Source organism: Grampus griseus, assembly GCF_964374135.1.
Source record: "Grampus griseus genome assembly, chromosome: 2".
Taxonomy (NCBI): domain Eukaryota; kingdom Metazoa; phylum Chordata; class Mammalia; order Artiodactyla; family Delphinidae; genus Grampus; species Grampus griseus.
In genome coordinates, this window is record NC_139018.1 from 109,517,752 (window position 1) to 109,544,193 (window position 26,442).

Consider the following 26,442-nt stretch of genomic DNA (forward strand, 5'->3'; position numbering starts at 1 on the left):
CTAGTGTCTTGATTTAGAAAGTTAAGGAGATTAAAGAGCATCCATAAGGACCCTTGACATTTGTTGTAAGATTCTTTTAGAAAATGGATCTTCAAATGACATCTGGTCTCTTATAAAAATGCCAAGATAGGAAAACTCTAGCTTTATCTATTATGCAAAGTAAGACTCAGCTGGATTCTTTTGAGGTTAATTTTTGCTATTCAGAGTTTAAACATTTTTTAAGGGTGTATATTTTTAATGGAAACTTTTAATACATTTTTTTATACTTAGAAAAGTAATAACATTTTGAAAATTAGAATATAATGCAAATACACCCTTAATCTCAGCATTCAAATATGAGTACCCTCATTTTTATGAATTCCCCTCAAGTCATTTAATATGCCTGTTTTTTAAAATATGGTTTGACTTTTTTTTTTTTTTTTGGGCTGCATTGGGTCTTTGTTGCTGCATGCGGGCTTTCTCTAGTTGTGGCGAGCAGGAGCTACAGTTCGTTGCAGTGCGCGGGCTTCTCATTGCGGCGGCTTCTCTTGTTGTGGAGCACGGGCTCTAGGCGCGTGGGCTTCAGTAGTTGTGGCTCACGGGCTTAGTTGCTCCCCAGCATGTAGGATCTTCCTGGACCAGGGCTCGAACCCGTGTCCCCTGCATTGGCAGGCGGATTCTTAACCACTGTGCCACCAGGGAAGCCCCCGACTCCAGACTTTTGACACAATAGTTCTTAAACTTTGAGAATCTCCTAGAAGGCTTGTTAAAATGCTAATTCCTGGGCCCCAGTGACTCAGTAGGTCTAGGGGCTCTGGAATATGTCTTTTTTTTTTTTGGCCGCACTGCACAGCTTGTGGGATCTCAGTTCCCTGTCCAGGGATTGAACCCGGGCCGCGGCAGTGAAAGCCCAGAATCCTAACCACTAGGCCACCAGGGAACTCCCTGGAATATGTCATTTTAAACAAACCATCTCCATCTCCAGATGGTTCTGATGCAGGTGGTTTGCAGATATATTAGTTTTTTATTGCTGCTGTAACAAATTACCACACACTTAGCGTCTTAAAGCAACACACACAAATGTATTACTCTGTAGTTCTCTAGTTCGGAAGTCTAGTCTGGGTCTCACTAGGCTAAAATTAGGGTGTTGGCAGGCTGTGTTCCTGTCTGGAGCCTGCCTGTAGGGGAGGATCCATTTCCTGCTCATTTGAGTTATTAGCAGAATTCAATTCCTCATAATTATAGGACAGAGGCACCTTTTTCTTGCTGGCTATAAACTGAGAACTGTTCCCAGCTTCCAAGGTCCAACCCATACCTTGGCTCCTGGCCCCCTTCTTCCATCTCCAAAGGCAGCTATAGTGGGTCAAGTCCTTCTCGTGCTGTGTCTCTGCCTCCCTCATCCAGTTTTAAGGGTTCATATGATTCGATTGGGCTCACCTGCATAATCTAGGATACTTTCCCAATTTTAAGGTCAAATGACCGTATACATCTGCAACCTTAATTCCTTTTGCCATAAATGTAACATATTCACAGGTTCTGGGATTAGGACATGAACATCTTTTGAGGGTGGTTTTCTGCCTGTCACAGCAGGCCACACCTTGAGAAGCCCTCACTAGGCTGTACTGCCTCCAAGTAATCAGTAACATCAGGCTCTGTCACCTCTTCTCTGTGCAGGGTCTTGGGGACAGACCGAGGTAGACCAGGCGGGGTTGTAGCACGGGCAGAGAGAAAGGGGAAAGGCAATCTGGATCTGTTCCTTTGTGAAAAAGACCTGGGTGGGCCACTTCCAGAGCTCTCAGGGGACCACAGGGAATATGGGTGGCAGGTGTGGAGAACGTTGTAATCTGTAGCCTGTGGTGAGTGGGGCTGCTTTGGTGTACTTCTCTGCCTGGGACCATGCCTATTTTCCTACTTGTGTTATTTTCACATTTTGGAATAACCTGTGTAAGACAATTAATATGTCCCTATATTTTGGATTTAATTATAAATGATTTTGCATTAAATTAGTTTTTCACATTTTGCGTAGCTTCCTTTAAATTGTAATTTAGGATTACCCATGGATCTCTCCTACTCCCTTGCCATTACCTCCACTCAATTAAAAGATGACCATAGGGCTTCCCTGGTGGCGCAGTGGTTGAGGGTCCGCCTGCTGATGCAGGGGACGCGGGTTCGTGCCCCGGTCTGGGAAGATCCCACATGCCGCGGAGTGGCTGGGCCCGTGAGCCATGGCCGCTGAGCCTGCGCGTCCGGAGCCTATGCTCCGCAACAGGAGAGGCCGCAGCAGTGAGAGGCCCACGTACTGCAAAAAAAAAATAAAAGATGACCATAACTTTTCACTTACTGTATTAGTTTTCAGTCGCCACCTAACAAAATTTAGAAGCTTAAATGAACACAAATGGATTATCTCACAGTTTCCAGGAGTTGGAAGTTGGGCACATTTTACCTGCGTCCTCTGCTCAGGGTTTCACAAGGCTGAAATCAAGGTGTCATCTGGAGGCTTGATGAGGGAAAGATCCACTTTCAAGTTCCCTCGCTTATTGTTGGCAGAATTCATTTACTTGTGGCCCTTTGATGAAGGTCCCCATTTTCTTGCTAGCTGTTGGCCCAGTACTGGCCTCAGGTCCTAGAGGTTACTTGTGGGTTCTTACCACGTGGCCTTCTCCACAACGTGGCAGTTTGTTTCTTCAAAGCCAGCAGGAGAGCACCTCTAATGCTTCAAGAGCTCACTGACTAGGTCATAGTAATGACCAGGCGATGCTCTCCCTTTTGATTAATTCAAAGTCAAGAGCTTCCCTGGTGGCGCAGTGGTTGAGAGTCTGCCTGCCGATGCAGGGGACACAGGTTCGTGCCCCGGTCTGGGAAGATCCCACATGCCGCAGAGCGGCTGGGCCCGTGAGCCATGGCCGCTGAGCTTGCGCATCCGGAGCCTGTGCTCCACAATGGGAAAGGCCACAACAGTGAGAGGCCCGCATACCGCAAAAATAAATAGATAGATAGATAGATAGATAAACGAACAAACAAAGTCAATCAGTAACCTAATCATGGGAGTAACAACCCACCATATTTATAGATTCTGGCCTCGCTCAGGGAGAATGGATTATACAAGACATGTATTCCAGGGAGTGAGAATCTTGGGGGTCATTGTAGAATTTCACCCACTGTATTTACCATGGATTATTTCCTTAGGATTGGGTCTCAGAAATAGATCTGAGCATATTATGATGGCTTGACGTAACATTGCCAACTTTCTTTTCCAAAACCTCATACCAGGTTACTAGTAATATATGTTAGTGGAAGCTTATCACTACACTTGCTTAATTTCTTGCTACTTCAGGTTTACTATCTATTTTTAGACGTGAGTACTCCCATCAACCTAGCAAGTTTGTTGAAGTTAAGAATTATCTTGTGGATTTGCCATTCTTTCCATCTGGAGGGTTTGATGGGAGGTACTAGCTACCTACTTGGACCTCCTTGGTGAAGCAGTTCTGTGATTTGCCTTTACCAGAGAATATGTATAATGGTTTGCTTAGAACATTCTCAGTGGAGACTTGGAGTTTAGTTTGAGGAATAGTATTGAAAGGAGGAAGGCTATCTAGCTGCCTCCTGTCTTCTTTTTTCCCTCCCTATTAATCAGGCATCCACACTGAGGTTTAGTAGACACGGTTAATTCTTTCCAGAGATTCCTCTTGTTCTTTGACTCCCTATTTTCCTTGTCCTTTTTTTCATTCCAGGAATATTTCATTTCTGCATCAGTAGATACACAGGAGCAGGTTCATCGTGTTCAAAAACTCCACCATATTCTCGAAATAGTAGTCAGTTGCATGCTTTTCATTAAACCTCAACATGAACTCCTCTTTTCTTTAACACAGTAAGTGTTTCTGTTGTTTACTTACATAAAAATGTACTCTCTTCTGAAATAGTTGCAGCCAAAGTAACTGCCTTTTTTTACTATCAGTTAGGATAGAATCTGTGTACCCTGTCTTCACAGTAACAGAAAGGTTCTATCTAAGTCACTGCCATGAGAAGGAAAGGCTTTGGATTCAAGAGGAATCAGGTTGGACACTTGGATCTAGTACTTCCTTTTTTTTTTTTTTTTTTTTTTTTTTTTTACGGTACGCGGGCCTCTCACTGTTGTGTCCTCTCCCGTTGTGGAACACAGGCTCCGGACGCACAGGCTCAGCGGCCATGGCTCACGGGCCCAGCCGCTCCGCGGCATGTGGGATCCTCCCGGACCGGGGCACGAACCCGTATCCCCTGCATCGGCAGGCGGACTCTCAACCACTGCGCCACCAGGGAAGCCCTAGTACTTCCTTTCTAAGGAAGTTTCCTTTCACTACATCTTGTTTTTCATCTGTAAAAATGGTGTAATGTATATAAAGTACTTGACCCTTGAGGTGCTTAATAAATATTAGTTCCTTCTCTTTTCTTTATATCCTTATAAATTTGGGTCAAGCTAATCATTGCCAACCATCTATATGGTAACTGAATGGAATCGAATTTTATTATCAGACCTCTGTCAATAGTGTTGCTGAAATTTTAGAGAGTTTGTCAATCAGTTTGACTAAAAACAGTTTGGAATAATCCTTACACATGGATCGCTGGTGTCTTACATGTATTTTTTGAGGCTTCAAACTGGAAATAAGTGAACCATCCAGTGGAAGAACTGGGTTTATTTTTCCCTGTGGAAGGAAATGTACCATTTCCTTTTCCAAAATTAGAATTTGACTTACTTGTAAAGGGAAAAGTTTGAAATTGTTACTGGATTTTTTTGGTTTTTGGTTTTTTTCCATTAAAGATCAGTAGTATATGTGAGTTAACTGTTTAATTCTCCATACTTGGAAAACAATGGAGACTATATCTTTGTCTCTCTTTTGCCTTTTTGTTTTTCTGATATCTCTTTCTTCCCAGTTACACCTCTACTTGAGCTCAACATAAATATATTTTATATTTATGAGAAATATGTCCACTACTAATTTTTTTGAAGTGAAATTTTCTTTCAAAAAAAAATTAATAACCTAAGTGTTGTTGGGATGGGGGTTTAATGTTTCCTTTATGAGCTTTAGACTAACAGAAAGCCTTTATCTCCAAGTGGCATTTTTTTCCAAAAGCAATTCTATTTTCTTTTTTTTTCTTAGATCCTGCATAAAATTTTATGAACAAAATCCTCTCGATGAGCAACACATTTTTCAGCTGCCAGTCAGACCAACTGCTATAAAAGACTTATATCAAAAGTAAGCAATTTAATAATTAAATTATACTTCAAGTCCAGCCATGATTCTAGGCAATTTCAGTGTCTGCTCCATGGGGACCTCATGTTGCTTCACCTCTGAAACCGTAATCATCTGATTCCCATCCCCTGAACATAGTCTGATAGAGTCCTCCCTCTTCCTTCTCCCAGACCTGTGGTCTGTTCTCTTTAGACTGTTGGTCCTCTACTTTCATTTTTCTCTCAATTTGTAATTTCTTCACAGAACAGGGCAGAAACTTTAGCCAGAAGGGAAGTGACAGGTTGGGAAGAACATGATCGGGGTAATGACAGCGAAGTCAGAGGTATGGCTGTGGGAGTGAGAGAAGGATCTGGGATTGGGGATTGCGGAGGTATGGAGCTGAGGCTAAGACGATAGATCGGCCATCCATGCGGGACACCGAGGTTGCCTCAAATCATGGTCTCCACTGACTCTTCTCTCAGCATATAATAGACTTGAAATTTCTCTGACACTGAAGCCACTCCATTTATACCCTCCCTCTATATAGTTCCCTCTTAGCCAAACCTCATCACTCCCCTGAAATTGTTTAGCAGAAGTTGCCAGTGGCCTTCTAATTGGCAAATCCAGAGGACACTTTCCAGGAGAAGAGTGTTTTGGCTCCTTGTGTAATTAGCTAGCCCACTAATTCTTTCTCCTTCCGTAAGCACTTGTAAGGCTCTGTGGCATTTAATACTATTGCTTTCTTGAACCCATCCCCTTCCTTTGTTTTCATGGCATAACATTCTGTCTTAATTTTAACTCTACCTCTCTGGCCCACCTCCAAGACTGAGAATGGACCTCTTTTCAAATTCTTCTCCCTCTGCCTCATTCATATGTGAGTTTCCACCAGAACTCTACCCTCTGCCCTCTTTTCTTACTTCCTGTCTTCCCTGGGTGATTTCATTCACACCCCAATCTTCAATTCCTCTGGGCTAATGATAATTCATAACCCATATCTGCAGCTTCTCCTGAGCTTCACACCCATGTTTCTAGGTGTCTGTTAGACATGAATTCTCAACTTTAACGTCCTGTAGGTAGTTCAGACTCTAAATCCCAACTCTTCACTCCCCTTCCTAACACGTTTCCTCTTCCCATATGACCTCTCAAGTGGCCATCATTAATCTCCACCTAATGCCCAAAACAGAAACCTAGGACTTATCTTCCACTTATTGCTGTCACTTCCTTCCTCCTTGAAATGGTTTCCAAGTCCTGACCTCCTTGGAAGCTCTTGAATCTGTTCCTTTCTCTACATCTTCGCCATCTATTTCATATCTGCTCATCTCATACCTGGGCTGAGTGCAGTAAAATCGTTTTTCCTAGCTGCTCTATCTGCCTCCATTAACTTCCTTCTCTGTGACCGCCAAAGTGATCTTTCTAAAATCTGATCCCATCATGACTTCCTTCTGTTTAAATGGCTCCCTTACCTTTAGGACAGTGTTCCATCACCTCAGTGTGGTCTGTGAGACCTTCTGTTCCCGGCCGCTGTGCCTTTCTGGTTCACGTGCCACCACGCCTTCCCACTCTCCTTTTGAGTCAGAGACCCTATGTAACTGCATTTCCTCAGACACCACACACGCTTACCTGACAGTGCCTACGCCTGTGTCCTTCTTTCATCCTGGATTTTGTCCGCTTAACTAACTCCTCCTTCTAATTTCATTATAAGCTCAGCTCAAAGACCACAATATCTGAGGATTCTTTTCCAACTCTACAATCCCAATCTGAGTTAAATTACCCCTCGTGTATTGTCCCCTCCCATGTCTGATATTTCTCTATTACAACATTTTTCAAAATTGAGTTGTTATTGTTTATTTAATTTTTATTGAAATAAAGTTGATTTACCATATTGTATTAGTTTCAGGTATACAACAAAGTGATTCAGTTATACATACTATTTTTTTTTTCAGGTTCTTTTTCATTATAGGTTATTAACAAGATATTGAATATAGTTCCCTGTGCTATATAGTAAATCCTTGTTGTTTATCTCTTTTATATATAATGGTGTGTATCTGTTAATCCCATACACCTAATTTATCCCTCCACACCCCTTTCTCCTTTGGTAACCATATAAGTTTGTTTTCTATGTCTGTGACTCTGTTTCGTAAATAAATTCATTTGTATTATTTTTTATATTCCACATTTAAGTGATATCATATAATATTTGCCTTTCTCTGTCTGACTTAATTCACTCAGTATGATAATCTCTAGGTCCATCCATGTTGCTGCAAATGGCATTATTTCATTCTTTTTTTTTGCACACGGAATGAATATTTTATTACTAGATTATAAAAATAAAATACAATAATTTTAAAACAGAACTTAAAACACTGTACAAAGCTTTAATGTGACACAAATGGGAAAATTAAATAAATTAATTACACATTTATGTACAGATGGCCTGTACAAAAGCACTCCATGTTTCTGCCAATACTCTATGTCCTTGTTTGCCTGAGCAAAAATGCATAAAGAGGGCTGCTTGGAGGGGAAAGAGGTACAATACAATACCTTTAGAGATATTTGAAAGAGCCGTTTCTCATCACTCTTGATTTCATGAGGAGGAGAAGAAAGGGAGAAAACTATGGAATTGTTAAATTATTCTATTCTAACTTACTGGTCTTGCTCAACAGGAGAGAATACTTATGGTTTGTGGTTCCATCTGATTTAAGAGCTGACAATACTTCAAAACTTTCAAGATTTATATCTAATTCAAAAAGTAGGTGTTTCCCAACTCCCTGTTTTTTCCTAAAAGCTGTGAACTTGTAAGTAAATGACCCAATGACATCAGCACTTGGTTATTTTAGGAAAGGAGTCACGAGGGAGACCAGGAACTGTGCATGAGAAATGAGGGATCTCAAGCCTAGGTCATCTGTTGTTTTCTTTACTCAGTTCATCCAATCCAATTTCAGAGCCCCAAGTGGCACAGTGTTATATTTACTTTAGCTTCCTATCTTTGTATCTCTGAATGCTTTTTACCTTAGTGAACTAATTTACCTAACTGGTGAATAGTTTAAAAAGAAAAAAATCCCAAGGGCTTTCCCTTCCCTGGGTTGATCCCTAAAATAAGTCACATTCAAGCTCTGGTAGGTTTGTTTAGCCCTTGTGGATGAGAGAAGAACAGACAGACAGACCCCAGGTATGTCAAAGTGCTATGCATGAATTTTTAAGGATTTAAACTGTATATTTTAAGGGGGAGAAAAGCAACATATGGCAAGGGTAGTCTATATAAAAATTTGGTTTACCCAGTGTTTTTAACTGGGTGAGTGAACACTTATGTACACAGTATGAAACAATGTTAAACTACTGAAAAGAGAGATAAAATTTCCTACTCTTATTGTGTAAAATTATGTCATCAGCAAATTCTGTAGTCACATGGGTTCAAAGTTCTGCCTCGCTGAATCCTATTCTCTAGGTCAAGGAATCCAGAACCCTGGCCCAGGGTATCTGAGAGATATGTCAGTATCATCTATCATCAGTGATACATACTGTGCCCATACTGTTATGGCTGAGTAGTATTCCATTGTGTGTGTGTGTGTGTGTGTGTGTGTGTGTGTGTGTGTATGTATGTGTATATATACACATATATATGTATATGTATGTATATGTATGCATATATATATAGGCACACCACATCTTTATCCATTACCTGTCAATGGACATTTAGGTTGCTTCCATGTCTTGGCTATTGTAAATAGTGCTGCTGTGAACATTGGGGTGCATGTATCTTTTTGAATTAGAGTTTTCGTCTTTTCTGTAAATATGCCCAGGAGTGGGATTGCTGGATCATATGGTAGTTCTATTTTTAGTATTTTTTAAGGAACCTCCATATTGTTTTCCATAGTGGCTGCACCAATTTGTTATCATTTACATTCTTGTTTCTCTCCCTCTTTTGACTGTGCTTCTTGAGGGTAGGAATGTGACCTCTCCACCTCTTCTTCCTCAGTGCTTACCACAGAAGGACTTCACTATGTGACTATAGAAAGAAGGAATTGGATTGGTTTTTTCTCTTTGCTTTTTTTTCTTTCCTTAGTGAGAAGCCACAGAAATGGAGAGTGGAAATAAACAGTGGTCAAAAGAAGGTGAAGACAGTTTGGCAACTGAGTGACAGCCCACCTGTAGATCATCTGAATTTTCACAGACCTGGTAGAGATGGTTTGTAGTCTATTCACGTAAATTATTCCAAAAGAAAATAAACTAAGTTTACTAGTAGAGATTATTATTAGAGCTCTTGCGCCTAGTTTTAAATAATTTTCCTGAACTCTAGGTATAAACCTATTTATTCTGGGGGAAAAAAAAAACATGAAAGAGTGCTTTTTCTCATTATCCAGCTAGAGGAAATTTTATTAAAAGACACCAAGCAATAGGGACGTAGGTGTGAAAATAGGTTATAAAATGGAAATGCCAGCTCATACTTCACACTTTTCTGCACCATTTAAAACAGTGATGATATTTCTGCTCTAGTACCTTCTCTGTGGTAGGAATAAGGGTTGAGATTTCTAGTATTGTATCAAAGATTATGTGTGTCAAAGAATGTCTTTTTGCCCCTAGTATAATTAGCTGACCCACCAGTTAATTATACCTCCTTCCGTAAGTACCTATAAGACTGTTATCTTTATGCACATGGATTGTGTGGGGCTGTCATCTCTTATTTGTATAAGTCTTAAATGGCTGATTCAAATATTGCAAGGATTATCCAAAATAAAATCTGATAGTTTTAAGACAGAATTCAAGGGTATTTGAAAGCTGGGAATACAGATAGTCCTATTGTAGTGATTGATATTTTGCAAAATTATTTCCAGAAATTGTTTATTCTCCCCCCCGAGTATATTTTGATTCAGGCATAATGGGAACTTCTCTATTCATATGGCTGAACTGTAAAAGTCCTAAAGAAATCAAATGTTCCTGAGAACCATCTGTTAAGATCATGCTATCTTTTCTAAGTGTGATATAAAAGCTGGAGCCTATAAAAGATTGAAAATGAACTGTATAAAAATAAAAAATTTTCTGCGTGGCAAAAAATACCAGAGGTGAAGCAACAAACAAATAATAAACTAGGAAAAGAAATTTGCAGCTCATGTTCAGAAAAGGGGCTACATTCTCTAGTATATAAAGAACTTTCAGATCTGTAAGAAAAGTATTAATAACTCAGTAGAAAAAAATGGGCAAGTAATATGAACCGTTTACCAAAAAGGAAATTTAAATGTCATCTTAAAAGCAAAAGGTGATCAACCCCACCTATAATAAGAGGAATGCAAATTTATATTCTGTAGATACCATCTTTCACCTGTCAGATTAGCAGAGATCAACATGTTTGGTGTCACAGTGCTGGCCGGGATTTGGGGGAAACTCACGCACTGCTGGATGGAGTGTAAAGTTGTATGGCTTTTGTGGAGGGTGATATTCACCAGAATTTTAAAGAATACATTCTTTGGACCACCAGTTCCATTAATAGGAATCTATTCCACATATATAACCAGACATGTGCAAAAAGGCCTGTGGACCAGATCACTAATTGCAGTATTGTTTACAGTAGCAAAACCATGGGCCTGGGCATAGAAAAACCTCTGAAAGGAGACAACTAAAGCTCAACCCTGAGGTGTGGAATGATGAGGGCAGGGGTGGGTCTCAGCTTTGATCATTAGAAGCATCTGGGGAGCCTTTAAAGTCCTAATACCCAGACCAAGTGAATCAGAATCGCTGGAGGTAGAGCCTGGACATCAGAATTTTTAAAGTTCTCCAAGTGATTTCATTGTGCAACGAAGGTTGAAGACCACCAGTTTAAACATTTTATTTTATCTATATTTGTTGTTTCAGGTTTTTTTTCTTAAAGACATGTGTGTTATGATTTTAAAAGTTTAAAAGACATGAATAAATGTGATACATTTTTCAAAAATGCCATTTTAAAATAAATTTTATTACATTAAGATTAAACCTGTTAGGAGATTAATACAAGATTAAACACCTTTTCCAATGATGCTGAATAAGTGAAGTATACGGAACTATCTTCTAGAGACTTTTTTGTTTTTTTAGAGTCTTTTTAATGCAGGTTGCTTCAAAAAAGAATGAAAGTTATTTTGAATGTTAGAGTTAAAACTATTTGCTAATGTATTGGTCCAGTGACTCTTTTTATGAAAATAAGGAATTTTTATGAAATCATATATTTACGTGCTTGGAAACACACTCACACTCCATTTTGACTTGAACTTCATAACCTCTTCTACCCATTATGTATTCTTGATGTGTTTGTCTAGAAATTATTCAGTGACCTTTGGCCCAAACCAAGACCCACTGTTAAAGGAGGACTTCATTTGTAAAAGTCATAGATTATTCAAACAAAGCCTCAGTTGTAGATATTAAAGTCCAATAATCATTTATTTTTGGCCAAAGATCATAGGCATTTACAAAATTAGACTTTCTATTTCATTGGACTGAGCACTTAGGTCAAATACTAGCTTTTCAAGATACCTAACGGTATGATGCTCTTGAGTAAAACAGTTGACATCAAAATCAGGAAGACTGAAGAGAGAAAAGTGTACTTTTAGCTGCCCTGGGAAAAGAGAATAATGACTTGGAGTTAATGGGGGAGAAAAACAGTGTCCAGTAGAGTGCTGCTCACCCAGTGGGTGCTCGGCAAATGATTGCTGGTAGTGGTGGGAATATGGAAACCAAAATGTTGACCCACAAGGAAGTGGACATGATCTCATCTAAATGTTAATTGTATCATTTGATTTTGAAATACAACAATCTTCAGGAGAAAAAAATGGATGTGTCTAGCCCTAAGACTATAAATCCTAAGTAGAAAATGTTTTCTGAAATATATATTACAATTGGAAGAAGACAGTTATATTTAACTGTAGTGGAGGAGGCATTAAAAAATAAAGCAGTAGCTTACCAAATTAAAAATATATAATTTTTGTGGGGGGGGGCTGCACTGTGCAGCCTGTGGGATTTTAGTTCCCTGGACCAGGGATCCAACCTGGGCCCCCAGCAGTGGAAGTGTGGAGTCCTAACCCCTGGACTGCTGGGGAATTCCCCCCGAATATATAATTTTTAAAAATCTACTTTAGTTTGTTTAGTCATATTTTCAATGCATCAAGAGGGTTGACTATTAAAAGGAATTGTCTTTGCTGATTTTTGTCTAACAAGTTCTTTTAAAGTAGAAGACACATCATTCAGACTACCTCTTGATTGTTGTAAAATTCAGCAGTAACTTAGCAGAAAAACAGTTCAATGAATTGTTGATGAATTCAATTCTGATCTCTCTCTCTGGTTATAGATTTTTCTGAATTAACATTAAACGGTAGCCTGGAAGAAAGGATATCCTTTACTAACATGGTTACCTGCAGCCAGGTGCATTTCAAGTGAAGTGTGCTGATGGGGCCCTCTGTAAGGTGGTATGTTCACTTTTTGTTCTCTGCAAATACTTTATAATGTCTTAAATACCTTACTTTTTTCTTTTTTTCTTTCTACAACATAAATGCTGATTTAATACATTTGGGATATGGATTATTAGTAATCACATAAAAGGCTTACCAGCTGTTACTGAGCAGTGCAAATCTTTAATTTCCTTTCTACCTTCTGTAGTCAACTGACAATTTAATCCTAAAACCGGAGAAATGGAAAAAAAAATTTTTGAGTGGTAATGTCTTTGCATTTGAAATCTGTATATATAGTAGAAGGAGAGTTTGGTCTCAAAACCATTGATGGAAGAGAAAAACCTTAAACGGGCATGCCAATTTGACATTGAAAGCAAAGTTTTGTTAAAAACAGTTGTAACCAGCCCAATTGTAGGACTAAGTCCCAGATGTAAATACCCTTTTTAAAATGTTTAACTTGAGGTAGTATTAACCAAAAGAATTAATGGAATAGCCTTTTCTACGATCTTACTGTTTTTGTGTTTCACAAACAACATTAAGTAGAATCAGATAATGGATAAAATGCCTAACATCATTCTTTCTCTTAAGCCGTGTTTTGTACCCAAATAGATGGATATTAATTTTAGCATTTTAGCATAGTTAAGAATAAAATGGACTTAGAAAAAACAGAATATTTAGTTACATAGAAGATATATAAATTAAATAATCAATATATAATATTTCTTTGAGGTATTTCATTGAGTAAAGGATATTTAGCATAAGAATATTTCTTTTAGAAAAATATATATGCTCATTTACTTGGTACCCACCTAATGCTTTTTCATGGTTGCCTGATAGGATTTACAGTCTGAAAGGACTGTTATATCTAAAGGATTGATTTTGTCTGTCATGTGTAGGGCAGTGCTAATGTGGCAATCATTTCTACATTAAAATAATATTTCCAGACAGATTTTAAAATGAGATAAGTTACAAAACAGTTTGTGCACTGTGATCCCTTTTTGCAAAATGAAAATCAATGCATAATATACAGCAAAATATTAACATTGACTTTGAGAGGGGTGAGATTACAGGTGATTTTTATTTCATTTACGCGTATTTTTATTTTCTAATTCTTCAATCCCAGCTCAAGCCAAAAAAAGAGAGAGAGAGGTGGTGGGAAGGTAATTATCACAGAACCTGAAAACAGATGTATGTAAACCTTCGAAGGAGCAAAAGGAGGAAGATCCTGAAGAAGATCCTGAAGGTTCTCTGTGAAAGATGCAGCTACAAAATGGATGACCCTGTCTCAGCTCAGGCTCCTCAGCAGAAGCATCAGGAGAACTGCAGCGATTAGTATACAGAGGGTGCAGACTGTAGGTACCATGATCTCCGTCATGATCTGCATGTAACTTAGAAAAGGCTCTGCGGAGGGGGAGAGAGCAACATGGCAGATGAGAATGTGGTCATTTTGGCGAATGCAGCTTCATCCTGAAAGCTTCAGTTGTCTGGATAAACTTGGAAAATGGCATCATCACACTGCTAATTATTCTCATTTGCTATAAAAGAGAACCTGGTAAATTAAATGTTATAAAAAAATTATGTGAGGGCTTTGTAAGATATTTCAGAAAATATGGATTAAGAATGCTTAAATTTGGTTCTTCCATGGGTACTGTAATAAAGTCTAAACGTATGTCAGTGCTAGTGCTTACTCAGAATATTAGCAGCCATATTCCTCAGTTTCTATAATTCTCTTTGGGGGGATTTAGGAAAGAAAATTCCTTGGAAAACATTTGCATCCTTTCAAAAATGTTTATTGTATATCTTAAGAGGTATAGGAATTTCTGAATTGAAAATTTTCATGGTCATTCTTAACACAGCTAAACAGTCTTTAAGAGTTAAATGATAAGCATATTTCAAGTGCATTAACGTTGTAGTGGACATTTACGAAATACCTGCTTTTAAGTTTTGTGCCAGGCACCCTTGGTTACCGAGATAAATAAGGCACAGGCCCAATTCTCATGGAGCTCATGGGCTCAACAGTAAATTCTACATCATGTCTCTACATTAAGTTTATTTTAGTTTAATGGAATATACATCTTTAATATTTGCCTGATTATTTAGATGAGGTGGGAGGGGACAGTGGTATATTGGCCTGTAAAAATAGTTGAATTGGTAGGATTTGGTCTAGCATTTTCCACCTCTGATACCACATGGAAGATGAATTCATTAAAACAGGAAGTGTATTTCTCTGGTTGCCCTTATATAGAGAGAAAGACAAAATTCAAAGAAACAAATGATATGCGTTGGCATTTCTTGATGCATGGTTACATCCTGGTTATTCTACATCTCTGATCCTTTTAGATCCTGTTGCATTAGAAATGCCTTCTGTGAGAGCAGGGACCTTGTTGTTTATTGCTATGTCCCCAGGGCTTAAAACACCCTTGAGTCAATAGTGACTGCTTCATAATTACTTGCTGAATGAGTGAATATAATATCTAGAGTGTTTGATTTTTCTTCATTCCATTTGGTATAATGGTTGAATTTCTCCCTCCTTCCAACAAAGCCCACTATAACACAATAGTAGATTTATAAATTTACAGTATGATTCAGAATCGAACTAGAGTAGATAAATTTATAAATAGTAGATTTATAAATTTACAGTATGATTCAGAATCAAACTAGAGTAGATATTTCTTTTTCATGGTAGATTTTTTTTTTTTTTTTTTTTTTTTTTTTTGGTACATGGGCCTCTCACTGTTGTGGCCTCTCCCGTTGCGGAACACAGGCTCTGGACGCACAGGCTCAGCAGCCATGGCTCACGGGTGCAGCCACTCCGCGGCATGTGGGATCTTCCTGGACCGGGGCACGAACCCGTGTCCCCTGCATCGGCAGGCGGACTCTCAACCACTGCGCCACCAGGGAAGCCCATGGTAGATTTTTAAAACATTTTAAGTGCTGATAGAAATTTGACATTGCTTCAAAGTAAAGGAAAGTCCATTTCTAATCATGTGATTTTGGAAGATTGACTTAAGGTGGGTCCACATTTTGAGATTTTGGTAATACCATTGCACACGTAATTACATGGTTTAATTATCAAAGAATTAAACTCACCTGCAGCAAGCATCTGGTTGTTGATAGAGCAAGTTTCCAAGGCTTTGAGGTACCAACTTTCCACCTAATAAAAACCCACTTGATAAGTTGTCTTAAACTAGTTTTTTGCTGTTTGAAATCATGTTTGGAATAATATGGGGTAAGAAATATATTTTTTTAATCTGCTCGTAGTTTAAATCAGTTAATAGTTATTGAATGCCTATGTGCATCATTGTGAGGGAGCCAAAGAACAGTTTTTATTCTTAAGCTTATAATCTAGCTATCTTTTTCTAATAATGCAATTACTGTCTTTTCTAGTAATGCAAAACTAGTGAATACCTGATAGTTATCAGTCACTGCTTCTATTTATAGTCCCACTAGGCTCACTCTAAAGAATGTGGATAAACAAATGAGTTTTTTTTTTAATTAAGACACTCTAAATTACAACTTATATTCCCTGCCATTAGGTGCAGCAGCATACAGAATAGAGAGCTGACAGAAAAATTTGTAGGTTATTGAAAATGGGAGGTTTTAAAGGATTTTTTAAATTATTACTTTTAATCTCATTTTGGAACCAGTGCATTTGCATCACTGTACAATTTGGTGGGAAAAGAAGTGAAGATTATACGGTCATTATATATTCAATTTACTTAACTTTTCTTGTATGTTGAAGAATAGGTAGTATTTGTTTGCATTAAGATACAACATTTAGGATAACATTTAAATCACAGTTTCTGTTGACTGTCATAACCTAAAGTAAACAGGACTCCTGCATAACCCTAGTCTGCCCTTAATGCTCTGTGTGCTAGGATTGCATTTTACAGTGTCCTTACCCCATTCTAAGCAAACAAGCAGAGAGGTGGTGAAAGGGAAAGAAACAATGGGCCCACTTGCCAAACTCTACACCCCAGCTACCTAGCTCTTCTAAAATCCAGAATGAGTAACACTGATAATTATTCCTACCTCTTGAGGATTGGGAAACCCATTGGCAGTGATAATCTTCTTGTAATATTCAACTGAAGCCTTTGGATAGCGCGGCCTATTTTTCTTGTTGAAATCGACATAGTAGAATCCATATCTATCTGAGTATCCTCTCTCCCATTCAAACTTATCCAACAGAGACCAGGAAGTATACCCTTTTACATTAGCACCATCTTTGATAGCTGCAAAGACATTCCATTTTTAATATATTTCATTTTCTTGGAAAAATAGTATTGCGAAGATAATCTTAAATGTTTTCATCTATGAGATTTAGAAACACGTTTTAGTCAATCGTGTATTATCAGATTTTGCCCAAGTTAAATAGAAAGATATGTGAAGACCGTTTGTATCTCACCTTTTAGCATTTCATTTGTGTATCCTTTAAGGTATTGAATTCTCCACTCATCACATAATTGGGTACAGTGTAGTTTTTGAGATGCTCCATTTTCTGTCACATATATGGGTGGATTGCCGTATTGAGTCTGAAACGAATCATGGGAACACATATTGAAAGCTGCCATATTCTAATTGGGTGTGTTTAGCGTTTAGTAGATGCCACTTAACATGTTTATTTAGAGATGAGTGTAGGCAGGAGGCAAGTTCATATAGAAGAATATATTTCTTGACAAAGCATCATTTTAGAGAAAATATGCTTCAGGTCTTGTTCTTTCCCACATATTCCAGTACAGGTGAGAAGAGCAGCAAAATAACTAAATATGAGATAAGAATTTTAAAGTTTTATATATAAATATGTATATTACATATATACATATATAGTCATATGAAATATGTGCATATTATATTACATGAATATAATTTATATAATGTATAACAACAATGTATATGATCTATATATATGATTATTCATAGTAGGCATTCATCATTTTTTTTTTTTTTGGCCATGCTGTGCGGCATGCAGGATCTTACTTCCCTAACCAGGGATCAGACCCGTGCCCCTTGCGATGGAAGCACCGAGTCTTAACCACTGGACCACTAGAGAAGTCCACATTAGTCTTTCTTGTTGTTTTCTTTCTTTCTTTCTTTTTTAGTCTTTCTTTAAGGCCTATATCGAGTAGCTTCTGAAGTATAAGTAACTGGGTTTTTTAATTAACTTTAAAATGTAGGCACCTGAGCTTATACTATAAGAACATGAATTCAGGTAAAAAATGTCCTTTAGCTTAATGTAATAATCACCTGAGCAAAGTTGAGAAGCCTCCTAAATCCCCATGGCACGGAATGTAGCCATTTAGACCCCAGATCAGGCCAGTTTGGGTCAACCAGTTCAACTAGGTCACGATCGTTCTGGTAGCTGGGCCCCTGGCGAGAGGGGTAGTTCCTTTCTGTGATGTACCGAGTCGTAAAATGACCTAATCCCAAGAAATCAGATGTGCCTTTAATGTAGCTCTTTTCCTGGAGTGAGAACACCGGTAACCTCGACATATCCAGGCCTTGCTCTGCACTCTTTCTTCCTAATGAGAGAAGAAAATAGAATTTAACCAAGTTTTATTTTCTCACAATCATTCTCTTGTCATGTACCATGATGATACTGGCATGTTGACATGAAAGCTGTTATCCAGATCCTGGGCTTTGGAATTCATCTGTGTGGAAATTATGACCTTAGCCTTTCAAACTGGAATTTTGACATTTGAATGCTAGCCAAAAATTTTTAAGTTTATGTTGCTTAAAAGTAATATTTTTACAGATTACTCAGTAACGTGTGTGGACAATTGTGTAGCTATCTGGAAAAAAGAACTAGGTTATTCCTTACATCAAAAATTGGTAATTTTGCTTGCCTCTGGGAAGGGAACTGGAGGAGGCCAGTGGTAGTGTGCGGAGAGACACGGTCACGTTCAGGCCTTGTTGTAGTGTAAGCTAACATCACCTCTGTGTTGGGCAATGTCCTATCTTTCAAAATTGTAAAAGTGTGTGTCCTTTCACCGACCAATTCTAAATCTGCTTATCCTACACTTTACTCATGTAAAAGGATGTATGTACAAGGATCTTCATTACAGATTGAGTAGCAAAAGATTAGAAGCACCCTGAAGGTCTGTCAGGAGAGACTGGTTAAAAACATGATGGGCTATCCATCAGTACCACATTATGCAGCCATGAGAATGAATAAGGCAGTGCTTCATACACGACAAGGACGAGCACCAAGACGGATGCTCAAGTGAAACAAAGATGCAGAGTGTTGCATACATACAGTACATGCAAGTATATACACATACCGAGCAGCAGTGTTCTTGCGCACACGTGCACAATGCATCTCTGGAAGTGTACTTCCTTCTGGGGAGGATAGGAGCAGTGGGTGGGGGAGGGAAGGAAGCTTAACTTTTTTCACTTTTTTGTACTTCAAAACATGTGAAACATGTCCTTGTATAATCTATGCAAAAAAAGTTTTAAATCAATGTATAAAGAGAAGTAACATTTTTATGAGTTGATCTAAAATGTAGCCATAAAAATGTTTCCAAAGAGACTGCTGGCTTAGATTAAATGAGTGAAAAGATTGCATTATTAAATTCCTTTAAATTATTAGCATGTTATTACTTTCAGTTACATGTAGTAACTTGAGAAAAACCACAGGAATTGTCACTGTAGTGTCTACTACAATAGCCACTCAGCATATGTGGCTACTGGAATATGGCTAATGTGACTGCAGCTTCAACTCAGGCACACTGAAGGATTGAATTTTTAATTTTGTTTAATTTGAATTTGAATAGACACAAATGGCTACAGACTGTCATATTGAACAGCACAGATAGGGGACATGGAGAACATTTCCATGATCACCAAAAGTTCTATTGGACAGCACTCGTCTAGAATTACCTTTCTTCATATATTTATTGTGAATGAAGGGCTGCTTCTGAGATGCCTGGAAGTAATTTGTGAATGAGATTTCAGGCAGAATGCTTTCACTACTAAAGAAAATACTAATTGTCTTATTTGTCAGTTATACTTAATAATGCTGAAACAAAAGAAAAAGAAAAAACTACTTAAAGGATCCTTCTTTCCACATTGTATAAGGGAAAAATTGAGCCCTGTTCCCACTTGAATTATCATAGAGTTGGAGTTGGTGGGGTCTGGGATTATTGGCTTTAATCCCAAGAATTGTTCTATGATAGGTAATCAATTTGGCTTTTTAGTACAATCTTGTAGCGCCTGCAGTGGCCTCTGAGGGTCCCAAGAGAGCAAACAGCATGTGAATGATGGGGTGTGTCTGCAGGAATGTTCCATATGGGCATTGTCCCATTGTGAGGGCTTTTTCCTTACGCATCTTGAGGAAATCATTCTCAAGATTTTGAGTGTATGTGTACAGAACATATCACAGAACTGGTTATCGTCAAAAGATTTTTAGAGATTATTTTGTCTAATCCCTTCATTTTTAGGTGATAAGACTGAGACAGGACGAGGTGAAGCACCTTGCTCAGAATCACTCACTGGTTAGTGGCAGAGTTGGAATTAGAACTTGCTGCCTCCTATTCCAGACAAGTCTTGATAAATGGTGCTTTAGAAAGGGAAATTTTTGAAATGTTGAAATGTTGAAACGTTCTTAGTCAAACATCTAAAATAGCCTTGATGTATGAGATATAGCCTATTTCACTGTCATCCTTGTCTTTTTTAGGGAGGTGTGGGCTGATACCTCTGAATCACAGTTATATGTTTAGATTCCTAGAGCCAGACACTGCTGGTTGCCTACCCAATAGACCCCTGCCTGTCTTCTTCCATGCCCTCTTTTCTCATCCCCTTCCAAAGGGCCACATCCTTTCTGGGAGTCTTGACCCCTCCCCAGGCTCTGAGGCTCTCTAGCCCTGGTGGTCTAGGGCACCTTGGGGCATTTGACAATTCTGTCCCTTGAGGCACAGCGGGAAGTCAGCTGGGAGTAGATGCTGTTTCCTGGGAAGATTTTCCTTGTTCTTAAAAACAGATATGATAGTACTGTTCCCTTTTTTTCTGCCTCAGGGTGTTGATGTGTAAAGGTGATGCCTGGAGCTGCTACAGCCATCTTGTGGCCTTGGGGAGTGGCTGATGAGCTAGCTAAAAGTGCCAGAGTGGAAAGATGGACTGAGTCTGGGTTCTCAAAGACAACCCTGAGGGCTGGATTAATTAGCTGGGGATTATCCTTTTCTGGATTTCAGGTGAGATGATAAATCTCCTACTTTTCAAGCCATTTTATTTGGAGTTTTCTGTTATGTGGCAGTTAAAAGCATCGAAATTAATACAGCCTTGTGAGCTCTGTCTTTATTCTCTGACACTGTGGAAACTAGAGCTTGGAAAGTATTTCTCAAGTGGCAGAAAGAACCAGCAATAGGACTGACTCCACCCATGACTGTGTCTTTGACTTCTCACTCCTACTTCACTACAGTTGGATGGAGTGGAGTGGGGAGGAGACAGGAGAACAGAACACAAAAGAGAGCAGCCTAGAGAATTACTAAGTTTTTTCCCCTGGATTCTGAAATTCTCAATTTCCGGGTCTAGGAATTTGTTTGGATGTCCCCCACCCTCCCAGTTTGAATAATCAGTTCTAAATTCTTTGGGAGCTGGCTTATCCCTCGAGTGCCTCGCCCAAACCAACCCAGTGTGTTCTTCTATCCCCCTGCCTTTTGGTCATTTCACTTGAGCTCAATACCGTTGCTGTGGTATCTGGAGTCTTAAAAACGTGACGTGGCTCACCGATATGGTCCTTCATGACTTGTGGGTAGTCACCGGCGTAAATGGGGTTGGCAAACCAGCCCAGGCAGAACTGTAGGTATCTCTCGGCAGCCTCTATGTCCTTGGGGTTACTAATGTCCACAGGTTCCCCCCAGTCGCAGTTTAATGAAATCCCCACCAGACCTTATAAGAAGAGAGAGAAAAGGGGGTGGCACGCAGTGACATTGCTCCTCTGGTCACCCGTCTGTTCTCAGCGCACATGGTGGCAGGGCTCACCTTGCTGCTTGCTGCGCCATGTGTTGTTGTAGGAGTGCCAGGCTTGGGCATGGGCCTGGAAGAGAAAGGAGCCCATCGGAGATGCCTGCCTCATTCATTTCTCTCCTCCCTTTCAACCCAGGGTGGCCTTTCTCTCCTTCCTAACTGTAGAGATCATTTTTTTTTTTTTTTTTTTTTTTTTGCGGTACGCGGGCCTCTCCCTGTTGTGGCCTCTCCCATTGCGGAGCACAGGCTCCGGACGCACAGGCTTAGCGGCCACGGCTCACGGGCCCAGCCGCTCTGCGGCACGTGGGATCCTCCCGGACCAGGGCACGAACCCGTGTCCACTGCATCGGCAGGCGGACTCTCAACCACTGCGCCACCAGGGAAGCCCTAGAGATCATTTTAAGTCCTATGCTTTTCATGAGTCCAGCCTTGATTAGCCTAATCCATAGTCTCCCTTCCTCTGACCTCCATTTTCTTTGTGCTGTGGAGGAAACTTGCTCTAAATCTGGCATAAACACATAAGCCACCACACTGTGTTATTTATTGTTTCTAAGATTTTTGCTAATGTGTCTTGTTTCGTTCCTGGTTGTCCTCTGTAGTAACTAGGCAGTGCTTTCAGCATAGGTGCTCAGGATGTTAGGAAAATATAATACCAAGCATCTGGAACAGTCTTGAGAAACAGAATCCAAAATGTGCCAACCTGCCTTCTCTCCATGTTCTCTCCCAGGGACCCACTGATATATTCAGAGCCCTGCCCTTTAAATAGTCACAGTTTAAGAAACCCTAAGCCAAATAGGGAAAGATGAGAAAGTTCTCTTGCTGACATGAATTTGAGGGTCTGGTATGTCCCCAGTGATCCCCTGCCTGCCCGCCTGATCAGATTGTCCACCTTCTGTTGAGAGTCCATTGGGGCCATCATGCCTCACACCCCTGTTCCCCAGTCATCATCACCTGGACCCTCATATATGTCCTGGAATGTGACCAACCCCCCCGCTGCTTCTCAAGCCTTTCCAATAGCCTTGTAATTTGCCCGTCGTTATCTCCTCTCAATGTCCCCCTCAATTTCTGCCCTAACTGAGCCTGACTGCCCCTAAAGACCGCAGCCACGGCAGCTCTTTCCAGCAGACGCCATTTTTTCCCCTCACACCCCACACACCTTAGGAGAGTGCCTGTCTTGCTCTTTGTTGCTGCTTCCAAACTACTTCTCTTTCCTCCTTCAAAAACTCCAGGTCCTTTGAAGTCCATGCTATCAGACAAGCACTCCTAACCCCTTCCTGCTGCTGTCATTCACCAACCTCCAGTTACTTCTGCTCGGTCACTGAAGATGCTAGCCCCTAGCTCACTGTCATCCCCCCACTTCCTCCTGTCACCATTCCTCACAAAAGAGTTTAGACCTGTAGGTGACAGTTTTCACATGCATGTGCTCCAGCCCCTTGGCTAGATTGCAAGCGCTATAGGGAGCAGTCACGCTGTCATCTGGGCTGCAGTGTCCAGCAGAGTCCTGGATGGCAGGACACTACCTCATAGATCCTCATGGAAGGGAAGGGGACCATGTTAAGGTGAGGTGGCAGACAACTGGGCTCAGACTCGGGCCCTGGGGTGGGCTCAGCTGTCACTGGGACTCACCCTTCCACCTTGAACCCAGCCTTCACTCCCAGAAGGACCCACTTCACCTTAATGACGTGATGTGCCGCCTTGTATAGGCCCGTGCCATGGAGCTTCAGTCCAGGTGCGTGGTGGCCCGTCTCGTAGCCTTTTTCTGCCATTGTCTGCAGGGATGGCAAGTGGGGACCACAGGACCCGTGAGAAATGACAGGGTACACTCCTGCCTGGAAAGTGGGTTTTCCCACCTGGAGGGGGGCCTTCCTTACCCGAGGGTCACTGAAAGTGACCCAGTGCTTCACCCGGTCCCCAAAGGCCTCGAAGCATAGGCTGGCGTAATCACTGAAGTAGTTGGCTGTGCTCACGTTCTGCCACCCGCCATAGTTGACCTGGAGCAGCTGCAAACAGAGGAGTGGAGAGAGAAGCAGGTGCCCCACCCTCTAAAGCATGGATAGTACTCCATCTTCTCCCCATCACCTCCCTGAAGCCAATGTCTTGTCCTCTGACCTCCCACCACCCTGTGTCACAGAGAGGTACATAAGCGGCTCCTCTGCCAGCTGGGCCGTGATACCACAGAGCCTTGTTGAACGAATGAAAAAAACTGCTTGAATAGTGATGTCTAACTGTGAGGTTCTTAAGCATGTTGAGGCTTTATGGAAATTGCTTGGGAGGGGGCGCTCGTATATGAGCACATACAGTTCTAACAACCTGGGGGAGAAAAGGCTAAACAAACTTGCTCATTATTCCATCAACTCTTACTCAAAAGATGCTTCTTTCTTTATAGTCTGAGTTGTCGTTTCCAGGCCAAATGTTTTGGAAAACATCAAAATCTGCGCTTACCACTTATTACAAACATCAGTTAAACCAGTGGGACCTCTCCGCCGTGGGTAAGTTGGGAGGTTTCTTCTTCACTCCCTGCCATCTTCCTGTCCCGAGCCAGAGCCCAGACCCCAGCCTTTACCTCCACCTTGGCAACCCCAAGTGCCCAGATCAGGCTCCCTCCTGCTGAGCTGAGCTCCCCTTGGGCCTCTGAGCCTGCGCAGCCTCACCTGTGGGAGATCCCAGTGGTGCAGGGTCACGATGGGGGTGATGTTGCTGTTCAGAAGGGCGTCAATGAAGTCACTGTAGAATTGGATTCCCTTCTTGTTCACCCCGTCAGCTGAAGGCGAAATAAAAGGGGGGACTTGATGAGAAAGGACCTTGGCCTTGACCTTCTGAAGTGCACTATTCCTGGGCCCTGGAGCTTTCTGTAGCCCTGAAGGCGCCCTCAGCCCACCAGCACTCGGGTCTCAGATGGTGGAATAGCTACTGCTGGGAGCCCAGCTACCTGCAGAACCCGTGAGAGCTGCTGCTGGGGAAACTGTGCTCATGGGCTGTTCTCGCCGCCCAGGACTCTCTGGTGTCCCCACAAAGCCAGCGCGGCCAAAAGGGGCCACTCCTGGGCTGGGGCAGTGTGGCCTTAGCTCACCTCGCACACCCGTGGGCAGGAGCCGGGGCCAGGACAGGGAGAACCGGTAGTGGCTGACGTGCAGCTCCCTCAGCAGAGCGACGTCCTCCTGTGCAGACAGAGGTGGTGGGTGCGGGGCAGGGTCAGCCGGACCCCACTAAGGCCCCTCCTGTACGTACTCTTCATCTACGCAACAGGTGTGACGCCACCTGCCCCCGCTTACGCCTGGGGCTATGCCAGGAGGCAAGTAAAATGCAGGATATGAGGATGCTTTGAGAAATCCATCAGGGTGATGGATCCCCAATCCAGAGAGGAAAGTGGGTGCTGAGCAAAGGGACAGAGGATGAGCTGGTCCCGCTCTTCCCACAGGGGGCCCATTCCCATGCAGGGACCAGGGGTTCAGGCTACTGTGGCCTGTAGGCCCTGGGGTCATGGCCTCAGCCCTTCAGCTGCCCATCGCTTAGACTAAGGCACTGGCTCAGGTGGGGCCCAACTTTCCTTTCCTCCTTCATCCACCTTCCCACATCCTGGCACTCCCTCCCCAAGCCCCAGTCACCACCGACCCCTCCCCGCTTGGCTGCACTGGGACTGGGGATGTTTAGCAGAGCACTTGGTTGACATTGTCACTCGGGTTCCCCCAATATGTCTGTCACCTCCCAGCTCTCCCTAGGTGATGCTCAATCATACACACACAAGCACACCCATCACTCACCTGGACCTTGTAGTAGCCGTTACAGGCCACGTCTGCAGTCTCCTCCCCAAGCACATTCCCTTTCCTACTGTGCGTGAAGGTGTCCCAGATGCTGGGCCCTTTCCCGTCCTGGTCCCAGGCACCCTCAGTCTGGAAGGCGGAACTGCCCACGCCCCAGGTGAAGCCTGCAAATGGAGACCCCAAGCTGGGCTCTGAGTCCCCTCCCACTCCCCACCCAGTACTGGGACCCTGGGCTGTGCCTCCCAGGCCACAAGGCAAGCCCCCTCCCCAGCAGCCTGCCCTGTCTCCCTAGGAGTGGGAGCATGTGTGGTAGGGTGGGGGGAGGGGGGGAGACACAATACGTTAAAAGCATTCATCTGTACCATTTTAGCTCTGATTTGCATTTACTATCTATACAGTAACTTTAAAAAAATTCTGTTAGGAACTTCTTTTATTTCAGAACAACTACATGGAGTTATTTTCCCCATCCTACCTGTAAGGAAGCTGAAACACCAAACTCCTTGACAAGTCAGCCAAGGTAGGCAATCTGACAGACAAATGGACAGACGGACAGACCAACGGAGGAGTGGACATACCAAGTGGGAAGGTTCCATAGTAGAAGGAGCCCTCTTCTAGGGATTCCTTCCTGGTGGCCCCCAGCCTGGACACCAGCAGTAGCACCCACCAAAGAGTGACAGCCCTCACTGGCTTCATGGCTCCCGGCTCTCCCCCATACCTGAAAAAGCACATCTGACAGGTGTAGGCCCATGCAGCCAGGGCTTGGGGGGGAAGATCCTGGCTTTGGGGAAAAAGGAGGGGAGGAGGTGGGACGGGGTGGAGGCGCTTTATCTAGAGAAGCGTTGGTTCTTCTGGGGTCAGCTAGTCCCTGGCTTTGCTGGGACCCACCAGCACAGGCTGAGGCTGTTCTCCAGATAGGATTCCCAAGTTAAACACTACGGAGGACAAAGACCGGGCATGGGGAACTCTGGGTCTGATAGGCAACGCTTCAAACCACCCCTGTCCCTATCTTATGGGGGAGACCCAGCCTATACCCTGTGATGGCCTCAGTCTGATGGGGAAACCACTCTGCCTTAGGGACGCTCCAGTCTGATGGGGCTGGCAGGACAACCCACAGAGCCCCTGCAG

General features: G+C 41.8%; 2 protein-coding genes across 2 annotated transcripts in view; one reads left to right on the top strand and one right to left on the bottom strand.

Annotated features, from left to right (window-relative positions):
* The window catches only part of ZWILCH (zwilch kinetochore protein), a gene marked incomplete at its 5' end in the record, with an annotated part of 38,766 nt that extends 24,930 nt beyond the window's left edge, over nucleotides 1–13,836 (top strand). The window contains 5 exons of the mRNA XM_082649127.1: nucleotides 3,711–3,847; nucleotides 5,115–5,210; nucleotides 9,250–9,362; nucleotides 12,496–12,613; nucleotides 13,719–13,836. Of these exons, the coding sequence (XP_082505253.1) occupies nucleotides 3,711–3,847; nucleotides 5,115–5,210; nucleotides 9,250–9,362; nucleotides 12,496–12,584 (435 nt within the window). The 3' untranslated portion in view covers nucleotides 12,585–12,613; nucleotides 13,719–13,836. The remainder of the gene's footprint in view (nucleotides 1–3,710; nucleotides 3,848–5,114; nucleotides 5,211–9,249; nucleotides 9,363–12,495; nucleotides 12,614–13,718) is intronic.
* Nucleotides 13,837–13,864: 28 nt separating this feature from the next.
* Nucleotides 13,865–26,046, bottom strand: LCTL (lactase like; the record flags this gene model as incomplete). The annotated part of the gene is made up of 13 exons (XM_082649126.1): nucleotides 13,865–13,996; nucleotides 15,686–15,749; nucleotides 16,628–16,827; nucleotides 17,001–17,127; nucleotides 17,840–18,114; nucleotides 21,317–21,478; nucleotides 21,572–21,626; nucleotides 23,230–23,325; nucleotides 23,428–23,556; nucleotides 24,208–24,317; nucleotides 24,627–24,714; nucleotides 25,318–25,481; nucleotides 25,893–26,046. The coding sequence occupies 13 exons, from the start codon at nucleotides 26,044–26,046 to the stop codon at nucleotides 13,881–13,883; spliced, it is 1,740 nt and encodes a 579-aa protein (XP_082505252.1). The 3' UTR covers nucleotides 13,865–13,880.
* Between the last annotated feature and the right edge of the window lie 396 nt (nucleotides 26,047–26,442).